Here is a 13,622-nt window from a genome sequence, read left to right as displayed (position 1 = left end):
TGTTTTTTTTTCTAACGAGAGTTCCAATTAAACACATTTACAGTTAATTTTCCCGTTCACGTCATCAGTTTTTGTAAAATGTTTATTTACATATCAAGGGCAATTAGTGTGTCTTTGTTAGCAAAAGAAAAAAAAAACATCACTTTACGTCAAGCACCAAACCACATTTTGAATGTCAGCTGATGAATGTGACATCGTGAGATCTGTTGTTGCTAATCTTGTACTGATTTACAGTAACTGGCAATATACTCAAACGTTGTTTCACTTGCTTAAAGAGTCAATCTGATCCTGAGTGGTATTCTCACTGTCTCAATGTCCTTTATGACATTTGCGTTAACAAATGCTGCAACATTGTTGACATCAATGACATCATTGCAGACGTGGCCAATACTGTGACATGTCTGTTTCATTTCCTGGAACTTGGACTGGAACTGAGACTCCTGGAGAAATCAGACCTAAAGAAGAAGGTAAATAGAATTGTGATTATAATACAGTAATCCCTCATTTATCGTGGATAATCGGTTCCAAAAACCAACCGTGATAAGGGAAATCCGCGAAAGTACGGTCACCCTCTCATCTGTAAATTTTTTTGAGTCAATAGATGTATATGAAACCATTTAGGCGCATATTTATTTTTAACCCTAGGCTAACATATGAAAGCATGTTAGATATCATGCCATATCATACTAAATTATCTTTTTGGCGCTTTTAGCCATGTTAAAATGCTAATTCCTCTCCAACACACCAAGCAGTGTTTTCCTCCATCTCATTCTTCCTCTCTAAGCACCAGCCCTACCTGGTCAAAGAAAATGACCAGATCCTCACTGTGTGACATCAGTCATAATGTTAGGACAAAAAAGCCAAGTTCTCAGAGCAGCTGACCCCTCCAGTTTGAGTAAATAAATAAATCATGAAATCTTTCCACATACTCGTGCAATCAGTTATTGCTGTTGTTGTCCTACTTTGTGAGTGGTCATTGAACGCACCTCAAGTCTGCCGACGAATGTGTATGAACAGCGAATGCAGCGTTTTAGTGAACCAGGCGTCTTATTTCCGGGTGGGAGTAACTATGACTCTCTTAAGTATGTGAATGATTTACTGTGGTAGGTTCATATTTCAAGTGATTGATCTCTTTTAGAGCAGAATAATTTGTAACCTATCCATCCATCCATCTTCTTCCGCTTATCCGGGGTCGGGTCGCGGGGGGCCGCAGATTTAGGAGGGAATCCCAGACATCCCTCTCCCCAGCCACTTCATCCAGTTGATCCCAGGGGATCCCAAGACGTTCCCAGGCCAGCGGAGAGACATAGTCTCTCCAGCAAGACCTAGGTCGTCCACGGGGTCTCCTACCGGTGGGGTGGGACATGCCCTGAACACCTCCCCAGGAATGTGTCCAGGAGGCATCCTGATGAGATGCGCGAGCCACTTCATCCGGCTCCTCTCAACGTAGAGGAGCAGCGGCTCAACCCCGAGTCTCTCCCGGATGACCAAGCTTCTCACCTTATCTCTATGGGAGAGCCCGGACACCCTGCGGAGGAAACTCATACGGCCGCTTGTATCCTGGATCTCGTTCTTTCGGTCACGACCCATAGCTCGTGACCATAAGTGAGGGTAGGAGCATAGATTGACCGGTAAATTGAGAGCTTTGCCTTTTGGCTCAGCTTTCTCTTCACCACAACAGTCCGGTACAGAGTCCGCATTACTGTCAACTCTGCACCAATCCGCCTGTCGATCTCGCACTCCATCCTGCCCTCACTCGTGAACAAGACTCCAAGATACTTGAACTCCTCCACTTGGGGTAGGATCTCATCCTCGATCCGGAGATGGCATTCCACCCTTTTGCGACCAAGGACAATGGACCCGGATTTGGAGGTGCTGACGATCATCTCGACTGCTTCACACTCGGCTGTGAACCGATCCAGTGAGATCTGGAGATCACGGCTTGAAGAAGCCAACAGTACCACGTTGTCTGCAAAAACCAGAGACGCAATGCTGAGGTCCCCAAACTGGACACCCTCAACACCTCGGCTGCGCCTAGAAATTCTGTCCATACAAGTTATGAACAGAATCGGTGACAAAGGGCAGCCTTGGCGGAGTCCAACCCTCACTGGGAACGAATGCGACTTACTGCCGGAAATGCGGACCAAACTCTGACATTGGTGATACAGGGACCGAACTGCCCTTATCAGTTGGCTCGGAACCTCGTACTCCTGAAGCACCCTCCACAGAATCTCCCGAGGGACACGGTCGAACGCCTTCTCCAAGTCCACAAAACACATGTGGACTGGTTGGGCGAACTCCCATGCACCCTCGAGGATCCTGCCGAGGGTGTAGAGCTGGTCCACTGTTCCACGGCCAGGACGAAAGCCACACTGCTCCTCCTGAATCCAAGGTTCGACCTCCTGATGGACCCTCCTCTCCAGCACCCCTGAATAGACCATACCAGGGAGGCTGAGGAATGTGATTCCTCTGGAGTTGGAACACATCCTCCGGTCCCCCTTCTTAAAGAGGGGAACCACCAAGCCAGTCTGCCAATTGAGAGGTACCGTCCCTGATGTCCACGCGATGTTGCAGAGGCGTGTCAGCCAGGACAGTCCCACAACATCCAGAGCCTTTAAAAACTCGCGGCGGGTCCCATCCACCCCTGGGGCCTTGACCCCGAGGAGTTCTTTTAACAACCTCAGTGACTTCAACCCCAGAGATTGGGGAGTCCACTTCAGAGTCTCCAGGCCCTGCTTCCACAATGGAAGGCGTGTCGGTGGAATTGAGGAGGTAGTATTCTCCCCACCAATTCACAACGTCACGAGTCGAGGTCAGCAGCATGCCATCTCCACTGTAAACAGTGTTGACGGTGCACTGTTTTGCCCTCCTGAGACACCGGAAGGTGGACTAGAATCTCCTCGAAGCCGTCCGGAAATCATTCTCTATGGCCTCGCTAAACTCCTCCCACGCTCCGGTTTTTGCCTCAGCAACCGCCGAAGCTCGGCCATCCGGTACCTGCCGGCTGCCTCCGGAGTCCCACAGGCCAAAACGACCCGATAGGACTCCTTCAGCTTGACGGCATCCCTTATCGCCAGTGTCCACCAGCGGGTTCAGGGATTGCCGCCACGACAGCCACCGACCACCTTACGGCCACAGCTCCGGTCGGCTGCCTCAACAATGGAGGACCGGAACATGGTCCACTCTGACTCAATGTCCCCCGCCTCCCCCGGGATGTGGGAAAAGCTCTGCCGGAGGTGGGAGTTGAAGCTCTTTCTGACAGGGGATTCTGCTAGACGTTCCCAGCAGACCCTCACAGAGCGTTTGGGTCTACCAGGTCAGACTGGCATCTTCCCCCACCATCGGAGCCAACTCACCACCAGGTGGTGATCAGTTGACAGCTCCGCCCCTCTCTTCACCCGAGTGTCCAAAACATGCGGCCATAAATCCGATGAGACTACTACAAAGTCGATCATCGAACTGCGGCCTAGGGTGTCCTGGTGCCAAGTGCACACATGGACGCCGTTATGTTTGAACATGGTGTTCATTATTGAGAATCCGTGTCGAGCACAGAAGTCCAATAATAGAACAACGTTCGGGTTCAGATTGGAGGGGGGGCCGTTCCTCCCAATCACGCCCTTCCAGGTGTCACTGTCATTGCCCACGTGTGCATTGAAGTCACCCAGTAGAATGAGTCCCCAGAAGGAGCGCTCTCCAGGACTTCCTCTAAGGACCCCAAAAAGAGTGGGTACTCTGAGTTGCTGTTTGATGCATAGGCACAAACAACAGTCAGGACCCGTTGTCCCACCCACAGGCGGAGGGAGGCTACACTCTCGTTCACCCGGGTGAACCCCAATGTGCAGGCACCCAGCCGGGGGCAATAAGTACGCCCACACCTGCTTGACGCCTCTCACCGTGGGCAACTCCAGAGTGGAAGAGAGTCCAGCCCCTCTCGAGAGGGCTTGTACCAGAGCCCAAACTATTTGTGGAGGCAAGTCCGACTATGTCTCGTCGGAACCTTTCTGCCTCACACACCAGTTGGGGCTCCTTTCCAGCCAGAGAGGTGACATTCCATGTCCCTAGAGCCAGCCTCTGCAGCCAGGGATCGGACCACCAGGTCCCTGCCTTTGGCCGCTGCCCAGCTCAATTTGCACTCGATCCCTTTGGCCCCTCCTACAAGTGGTGAGCCCATGGGAGGGGGGACCCACATTTTCTTTTCAGGCTGTGCCCGGCCGGGCCCGATGGCCGAAGGCCCGGCCACCAGGTGCTCACCTTCGAGCCCCACCTCCAGGCCTGGCTCCAGAGGGGGGCCCCAGTGACCCGTGTCCGGGCAAGAGAAAACTAGGTCCATATATTTTATTCATCATAAGGAGTCTTCTGAGCCGTGCTTTGTCTGGCCCCTCACCTAGGACCCTTTTGCCATGGGTGAGAATTCTTCAAGTTGGTTTGTGTCTGACAATTATGTCTTTTTTTGAAATTTGGTATTTTAATTTGTAAGGTGGGTGGCATAATGGATCACTCCGCCTCACAGTTCAGAGGTGCAGGGTTTGATTCTGGCCCTGACCTTCCTGTGTGGAGTTTCCATGTTCTTGCCGTGCCTGCATGGGTTTCTTCCAGGTACTCCGGTTTCCTCCCACATTCCCAAAAGATGCATGGTGGGCCGATTGACCACTCCAGATTGTCCGTAGGTGACAATGTGAGTTTGTCTAAGAGTGCCCTGCGATTGGCTGGCGACCAGTTCAGGGCCTATTGCCTGCTCAGTTCAGCAGAATTTTTAAAGTTAACAACCTTGAAAGTTTCCCTAACATCTCAACCACTAAACAGAGAATAGACCAATTTTACATTTCATGTTTAAAAAACTAACTAAAACTAGCGACAATGTCTTTTGTCAATAAATTTTATACACAAGCCTTTAGGCTTGATTTTCAATGTATTTATTTTGATATTACTGCACGGTCACAAGCCGGAGGGAGAGAAGGTTCAGCTTTGTAGTTCTATGAATGTGTCACAAAGCAGCAGCCAACAAAACAGAGCCACCAGATGACGTCGCGCCAAGGAGCCGAGCTTGCATGTGGTTTAGGCTTGTAGGGCTCCCGTGCTTTTCAGCCCGAAACACAATACTGGATAAGTGCCTCATTTATCAAAAATAAAATGCAATGTACAATCGCGTTTAAAACGTCTCAATGGGAATTTAAGCAACAAATCCACTTTAGAAGCTGACAAATTGGCAAACAAGGCCTCCTAGCTTTGTTTAATTTATTTAATTAGGGTGCATGCATTCATGTGTCTAACTTTAGAAGCAGCAATATGCATAGCACATATTGTGATTCAAAGTCTGTGGACTGTTAAACATCACCCAGTATCAAAATACTTGTTTTCTTAAAATTTAGCAACACGTAGTGTGTACCATTGTGTGTTGGGCACAAGCAAAAAACCATTTTATTAAAATGAAAACTAATATTGAAATCAAATCAAAGTATTTAAAAAAACAAACATAAAACCCTAAAATGATTAAAAACTCACATAGCCACCCGGAAAATTAATTAAAACTTAAAACTACAACAAAAACCTCAAACTACCGTAATTTCCGGACTAAAGGCGCACCTAAATACATAAAATTTTCTCAAAAGCCGACAGTGCGCCTTATATATGGATCAACTGATGGATTTGTTGATCCATACTGGTTGTACACAGTGCTCTGCCAAAATGTTTCAGTACGTTTTAGTACGATTAGTAAATTACAAGGTCGCATCGCTTCCCAGCATTACGACCTGAACCATGGTCAGGGGGCGTCACTGAATAGCTGTTGTACCTGTGAGCATGAGGCTATTTCATTTCAAAATAGGCTGGTCTGTTAATGTTTTGAGTAAATTTACGGATCGATATGGAAGGGAAACACAGGTAAGCAGTACCAATCTGTTAGATCGAACTTTAGTCAGTTCCGATCATTTTATAGTAGCTCGTTTGAGAAACGCGATTGTTTACACTTTGCTGAGATTCATGGGAGTCTGCGAGCTGAGGCTCATGGGAGTTTGCGGATGGCTAATGCTATAATGATAGCTGCTATACGCATGAGGCTATTTCATTTCAAAATAGGCTGCTCTGTTAATGTTTCAAGTAAATTTAGGGACCGATATGGAAGGGAAACACAGGTAAGCAGTTCCAATGCGTTAGATCGAACTTTAATCAGTTCTGATTATTTTATAGGAGATAGTTTGAGAAACGCGATTGTTTACAGAGGGCTCATTGGTTATTGGCTAGTGGATGCATATCGCAACCCGAGTCAACCTGTTTGTTGCAGTATAGCTTCTATTCTATGCGCCTTATAATCCGGTGCGTTTTATATATGGACAAAGTTTTAAAATGGGCCATTCATTCAAGGTGCGCCTTATAATCCAGTGCACCTTTTAGTCCGGAAAATACGGTAACTTAAATTAAAGTTCCAAAATCACAATAACACTGGCCGTGATATTTTTGTTTCTATGCTGGTCCTTCAAGCCCCACACAGTCAGGGAAACAATTTTCAGATGGCTGCCATTAGGTAAACAAAACAATTCTACATTGTTCTTGTGCATTGTTGGAATCTCAGTGCAATGTAAATATGTCACCACTTCTTTTTGATTTATCGAGGCATTCATATTAATTGTGTGCAGTTATAATTTTGAGATTAGTACACAGTCATAGTCATGAATGCAGTATAGTACAGTTTGAAGATGCTACCATGAAATAATCACTAAAATATTGTGAATATATGGGGCCATTGCCGCCTCTGACAGAGCCACCAGCCAAATAAGGCCTTCAATGCCGGACCTTGCATAACTTTAACAAAGAACAATTAGCCAACTAGAATTTGCAATTTCTGGAGAAATTGCGTGTGAAGGCGAAGAAGCTGAATATTTTTTTGGGGGGAATACTGTGGAATGATTTTGGAATGAGTTGAATTTCTCGAGAAACGTAGAATTTAGAGGTGAAAAACGGAATTTTGGGGAATTTGGTGGAATTTGGTGGAATTTGGTGGAATTTGGTGGAATTTGGTGGAATTTCAAAATTGAAAATGCGGAATTTTTGGGAAGTGGGAATTTGGGGAATAGCGTGGAAGAATATGAAGAGTTGAAAGCTGGAATGGGTTGAATGGGTTGAAAAACGTGGAATTTAGAGGTGAAAAACGGAATTTTGGGGAATTTGGTGGAATTTCAAAATTGAAAATGCGGAATTTTTGGGAAGTGGGAATTTGGGGAATGTTGAGAATCTTTCCCAATGTGATGTGAATGTGCTGAATGACGTGAATTTCAAACTGGAACGACGTGAATGTAAAATGTTGAATGTGCCATTGAGAATGAATGGGGAAAAATTTGGCGGAAATTTGGGAATTTGGCGGAATCTGAGAATTTTCGGAATAAGAAAAATGGAAGCGCTCATCTCGGGAATATTTGGAATGCGTGAAAAGTGGAATGGAGTGAATGGGTTGAATTGTGTGGAAGAAGAAGGACAGAAATCGCGGAGAATAAAATAGAATAATAATAATAAAGTAAAAGGAGTAGAATAACATAAGTGTGAAGGCTTTCGCCTTCACACAATAATAATAATAAAGTAAAAGGAGTAGAATAACATAAGTGTGAAGGCCTTCGCCTTCACACAAAAAGGAGTAGAATAACATAAGTGCACAATAACCCGGGTGTGGATCGTCCGCTAAATGCCGCAAAGAATAGGAAGCATTGGAGACGACGAGTCAACTCACATTGGCTGCGGTGTGCTTGCGGAACGTCACGACGTTCCCTCGCCGTCCGCAACCCTTCAACTGTATTTTCCGCCCCATAAGGCGCTTCGGGTTAAAAGGTTCACTTAATTGCGGGGTCTATTTTGTATTTAATCTTCACATAGGGCGCACTACATTGTAGGGCGCATGCATGCCATGATTTACGGCATTACAAAAAACGTACGGAACAAAAAACGTCATGGGAGGAAGACAGTGACTTTGGTTGTACTTTATTCTACTGTTTAACCATGTACTCTACTGTACTCACATTATTGTTAATCGATATTGAAGAGGGAGCAACAGCAATGTGTACATGTTCTATTAGGGTGGACAATCTCTGCACAATATGATGCTCATATATGTACAATTCTTTTATTATTTTATGCAAACATAACTGCTCAATCAGAACACGAATACAACACACATAACTGAATGAACACACACACATAGGCAAACACACACGCACATAAATTAAACATGACAAAATGACACTATATAAATATAAAGTGTGCTTAACCATGGTAGAAGAGCCAAAGTCCCAGAAATTACTGTTCCAAAAGCGTATAAATGTGAATGAAAGGATGGCTATTGTTTACAAATAGCTCTCTTCTACTCTCTTTTTATTGCCGTGAGCTCAACTCTTCAGTGTGCACCCCTGCCCCTTCCCCTGTGATCTTGTGGTCTCGTGGATGGAGATTTCCACAGGTGCAACGCAGTTGATCGCCGCCAGTGTGAGTTGCAATGTGCCAGTGTTCCGCGGAAAAAACTCAACTGTTCTGCACCCAGTGTGAGTGAGGTGTGAGTTGACTCGTCGAGTCCAATGCTTTTTATTCCTTATGGCGTGCGGTGGATGACCGTTGTGAGCAAGGCGTAACCCTAATCACTGCCTCTTTTCTCCCCAATCAACCTAGTGTTTCAGAGGGTATCCCCATCATGGACTGGTTGCCAATCAGAGCACATACCTACAAATTGACAGACAACCGATTTTTAGTGTTTAACATGTATAAATTTTACATAAAGTTTGTTTTTTCACAATTGCACAATAAAATGTTCTTTGAATTTTTTTGAAATTTGCTTTAAGTACTTTGTAATGCAGCAAAAATGCAGTGGAATGTGAATATTTACTTTGCAAGTCAATTTGCTCTGTGTGCTCCTAAATCTTACCGCGCTCCAAATATCCGCCGTAGTGGTCAGTAAATTCATGTACCTACTCCAGAGGTTGAATTCTCAACAGCACTTTACCTGTTGATGTAGCAGAAGAATTCAGTGGCTGGTTGTTCATGTGCTGTTGCATGTGTGGAGGAGTGTAGGTCTCATAATTCCTTCCATTTACTGGTGCGCCTGAGCTGGAGGGCAGCATGCATGAGTAAGACGTCTGACAAGATGCCTGAAAGTACAAATTAATATACTCAAACTTTATGCAAATTTCATGCAGAATACAGCAAGGCACACATGCAGTGTTCAGGGTCAGGGATCCGGTGTATTGGCTCTGTGGACATATACTGTTTTGTGGACCTGGAGAAGCCTTAGCCTTTGCGTTCAGGGTGTATTTCGTTAAGAGTATGTTTGCAGCTTCGTTGACGTCTAAAGGGGGCTCATACGAAGTTCCAGTACCCTTAAGACTAAAACTGCCAGTACTCTGTACTGCTTCAGACCAGCCCATTTAAAGCACTGACAGACATTTCTTGATGTCACTCCTTTACAGATGACTTTTCAAAAATGGAAAAGACAAACATTTTTTTGTGTGGATAAAGCCTCAAGTTTGGCCTAAAATTATTTGTCATATTTTCTGTGGACATATACTGTTTTCACTACTGTAATTATTTCGTACTGTATTTCCAAACATTCATCAAAAACAACCTAATGGCTTTGGGGTCTCTCTATCGGACCCTTGCGGTGTTCATTCATTGATGGCCGGCCATCAGTGATTTAGAATTAGGTTCCACACTTTAGAAGTCTTCATTTGTTTTGGTAAAACAAATGCAAAAGCTAATCTCAAATAGTTAACTGTAAAGCACATCAATTCAGAGTGAGTAATATTATATAATACAATTCATTTCAAATGACAGTAAAGTTCTGATATAATTGGGTTTTGGAAGTTGCACAGATCTAGTATCATAAGTATCATCCATTCCTTTTCAACACTGCATATCCTGTTCAGGGTTACGGGCATGCCCCTCCGTGAGTCGTCACCTTATCGTGGTGGAGGGGTTTGCGTGCCCCTATGATCCTAGGAGCCATGTTGTCTGGGGCTTCATGCCCCTGGTAGGGTCACCCATGGCAAAAGGGTCCTAGGTGAGGGGCCAGACAAAGCACGGCTCAGAAGACCCCTCATAATGAAAAAGACAAATGAACCTAGTTTTCCCTCGCCCGGACGCGGGTCACCAGGGCCCCTCTCTGGAGCCAGGCCTGGAGGTGGGGCTTGAAGGCGAGCGCCTGGTGGCCGGGCCTTTGCCCATGGGGCCCGGCCGGGCATAGCCCAAATAGAAAATGTGGGTCCCCCTTCCAATGGGCTCACCACCTATAAGAGCCACTTTGACCCGGATGTTGTGAGTGAACGCTGGCGCAAATTGCAGCCGCTGCTCTCCGGACATTTGTTTGTTGCTCTACGCCTGGCCGCCGTTTTGCCGGCCCTGATGAGCGTTTTTCTGCCCGTGCATCAAGCGTCCAACAACTCTGCTGTGAGCTTTATGCTCTGGTGGACTATCCTGTCCGCCATGATCTATCCAGCATCATTCATGTTCCAGTACTCGAAGACTCGAGCTTCTCCAACTCCGGCGCTGCCGGTATGCTCCCCCACCTGTGCTGCAGTGTTTCCCGAACATTGCTCGACTTCACCGTCGCAGATACATTCATCGTGGCTCTGGACGCAACTACTACATCGACGACTCTACTTCCATAAACACCATCTGGTCCTCCACTCGCCGCCATCCACCGAACAACACAAAAAGGAAGGTCGATCACGGCGTTTTAGCTAGCCTAGCTAGGTCAGCTAATTTTTTAAAATCCAATCTACACTGTGACGTCAAAATGGAACTACTCAACATTCGCTCCCTCACGAGCAAGGGTCAACTGCTACAGGACCTTCTCCTCGACTACAAGTATGACATTTTGTGTTTAACAGAAACATGGCAACATCCTGATGACTTCTCTCAATTAAATGAAGCAAGTCCGCCCGGGTTTGTTTACACCTGCAAGCCACGTCTCACTGGTCGAGGTGGAGGTCTTGCGATATTTTATCGTGAGTCCTGGAAGGTTTCATCTGTTTTAGTGCCAGAGTCCAGTTCCTTCGAATGTGGCCTTACAGCTGAATGGTCCCACACCAACTATTTTAGTTAATATCTACCGTCCACCCAAACCAAATAAGGATTTTATTAATGATTTCACCACATTTCTCACCCACATCTGCTTACTCTCACCCAACATCATTCTGCTGGGTGATTTAAATATTCACATGGACAACACCAACAGCACTCCTACTAAGGATTTTAGTTTTTGCCTGTACAGTTTTGGACTTAAGCAGCACATCGACTTTCCCAGCCACCCTAAAGGCCATGTTTTAGATCTGGTCTGCTGCTCTGGTGTCACTCCTTTTAACTGCTCTGCTGTTGATCTGGGAACAGGCTTCTCTGATCACTTGCTAGTTTCTTTTACTTTTAAGCTCACATTGTCCAAAATCAAACTGCCCCGTGTTATATCCTTCCGTGACATCAAAAACATAAACTTAGCAGATTTCACAACAGCGATTGAATGTCTACCCACCATCACCCTCCCATACACCCCGGATCAACTGGTTTTTAATGATAACAATGGACTCCAAACTTTGCTGAACTTATTTGCCCCCCTCAAAACCCGGACTGTTTCTTTTACCCACTCTGCTCCCTGGTTCTCTCATCATTTGCGCCAACTGAAAGCTAAAGGACGACAGTTGGAGCGTCTTTTTAGGAAAACTGGTCTCACTATCCACAAACAGTTATTTCACACGCACATTCTCCAATATAAGGATGCAATTTCCTCCGCCAAATCACAATATTTTGCGGAGAAAATTACAGCCGGTGCGGGGAACACCAGAGCTCTGTTCGCCACGATTAATGATTCAACCCACCCCCGGGACTCCCTCCCCCCTCAATTTTACTCTTCCGACTACTGTAACACCCTGATGTCCTTTTTTGACAATAAAATAGCCTTCATCCACCAGCAACTGATCCCTCACTCGTCTAGCCATCCATTTCCTTTCTTTCCCCATCCAAAACCCCCTCTCTTTCCTGCTTCCAACTTCCCTCGGCTTCTGACCTTTCTAATTTCATCCGGAATTCAAAGCCATCTACATGTATTCTTGACCCCATGCCTTCCTCCTTGGTCAAAGCCTCTCTCCCTTCTCTGCTGCCCCTGATCACTGCCATCATTCATTCTTCCCTCATCTCTGGCTCTGTCCCTTTACCTTTTAAATCTGCCGCTGTTACACCAACCCTTAAGAAACGCGGCGCAGACCCAAACACCCTCAGTAACCTTCGCCCCATCTCCAACCCTCCGTTTCTCTCCAATATACTCGAAAAAGTTGTCGCATCACAAATCCACACTCACCTCTCCAGTAATAACTTATATGAACAGTTCCAATCCGGTTTCCGTCCCCGTCACAGTACGGAGACGGCCCTTATTGAAATTACAAACGATCTTCTTCTTGCAGCCGACTCTGGTCTTTTATCCCTTCTCATTCTCCTTGACTTAAGCGCAGCCTTCGACACCATCTCTCACTCTATCCTCCTTGACCGGCTAGCTTCTATTGGACTGTCAGACACACCCCTGCAGTGGTTCCATTCATATCTCTCCGGCCGCTCACAATTTGTCCAGTTAAAATCATTTACTTCACATCCCTCCCCCCTGTCCTCTGGTGTTCCCCAGGGCTCTGTCCTTGGTCCAATTTTATTTACCATTTACCTCCTTCCGCTTGGTTTGATTTTACGAAAACACAACATCAATTTTCATTGCTATGCGTACGACACCCAGCTCTACGTCTATTCCAAACCCCCCTACACTTTCCCACCCTCCTCCCTCACTGCATGCCTTCAAGAAATTAAATGTTGGTTCACCTCAAACTTCCTCAAACTCAACTGTGATAAATCAGAGGTAATCCTCATTGGTTCCAAATCATCCCTCAACAAACAACCCCGTCTTATGCTCACCATAGACAACTCCTTGGTTTCCCCCTCCCCTCAGGCCAAGAGTCTGGGTGTCATCCTTCACAGCACCCTATCATTTTGCACCCACATTAATAACGTCATCTGTTCGTCCTACTTTCACATCCGTAACGTCAACCGCCTCCGTCCATCACTCACTCCGAACAGCACTGCTATCCTGGTCCACTCCCTCGTTACCTCTCGTCTTGATTACTGCAACTCCATCCTTGTTGGCCTCCCTCACAAACTCCTCCATAAACTGCAATTGGTCCAAAATGCCGCTGTCCGCATCATCGCCAGAACGCCTGTCCATCACCACATCACTCCTGTTCTGCTCCAACTTCACTGGCTTCCCATAAAACACCGCATTAACTAAAATCCTCCTCTACACATTTAAGGCCATCCATAACCTAGCCCCTTCATACCTGACTGACCTCCTCCACATTAACATTCCCACCCGGTCTCTTAGGTCTGCATCATCTATTACCCTCACCGTCCCCCCATTCCGTCTGTCCACTATGGGAGCTAGAGCCTTCACTTGCTCTGCCCCTCGTCTCTGGAACTCTCTCCCCCCTGACATTCGAAACATCGACTCCATTTTACAGTTTGCATCCCACCTAAAAACCCACCTTTTTAAGCAAGCATAAACTTGACCCCCCCATTCTGTTGCAGATGTTTCCTTACTTTTATACTGTTTTGATTGTGTATGT

The 13,622-nt window shown here is 46.1% G+C and overlaps 1 protein-coding gene across 3 annotated transcripts in view; it reads right to left on the bottom strand.

The window, feature by feature from the left end:
* Window positions 1-263: 263 nt before the first annotated feature.
* LOC147056158 (paired box protein Pax-6-like) overlaps window positions 264-13,622 on the bottom strand; it is a 56,087-nt gene continuing 42,728 nt past the window's right edge. For all 3 annotated transcript variants that reach the window (XM_085913902.1, XM_085913900.1, XM_085913903.1), the window contains 2 exons: window positions 8,978-9,122; window positions 264-455 (listed from right to left, as the gene is read on the bottom strand). In XM_085913902.1, coding sequence (XP_085770028.1) covers window positions 370-455; window positions 8,978-9,122 — 231 coding nt within the window. In that variant the 3' untranslated portion in view covers window positions 264-369. The remainder of the gene's footprint in view (window positions 456-8,977; window positions 9,123-13,622) is intronic.

This window comes from Syngnathus leptorhynchus, chromosome 6 (genome assembly GCF_054491065.1).
Source record: "Syngnathus leptorhynchus isolate UIUO chromosome 6, UIUO_Slep, whole genome shotgun sequence".
Classification (NCBI taxonomy): domain Eukaryota; kingdom Metazoa; phylum Chordata; class Actinopteri; order Syngnathiformes; family Syngnathidae; genus Syngnathus; species Syngnathus leptorhynchus.
The sequence above is the reverse complement of the archived record's forward strand: the minus strand, read 5'-3'. Positions and strand labels throughout refer to the sequence as shown.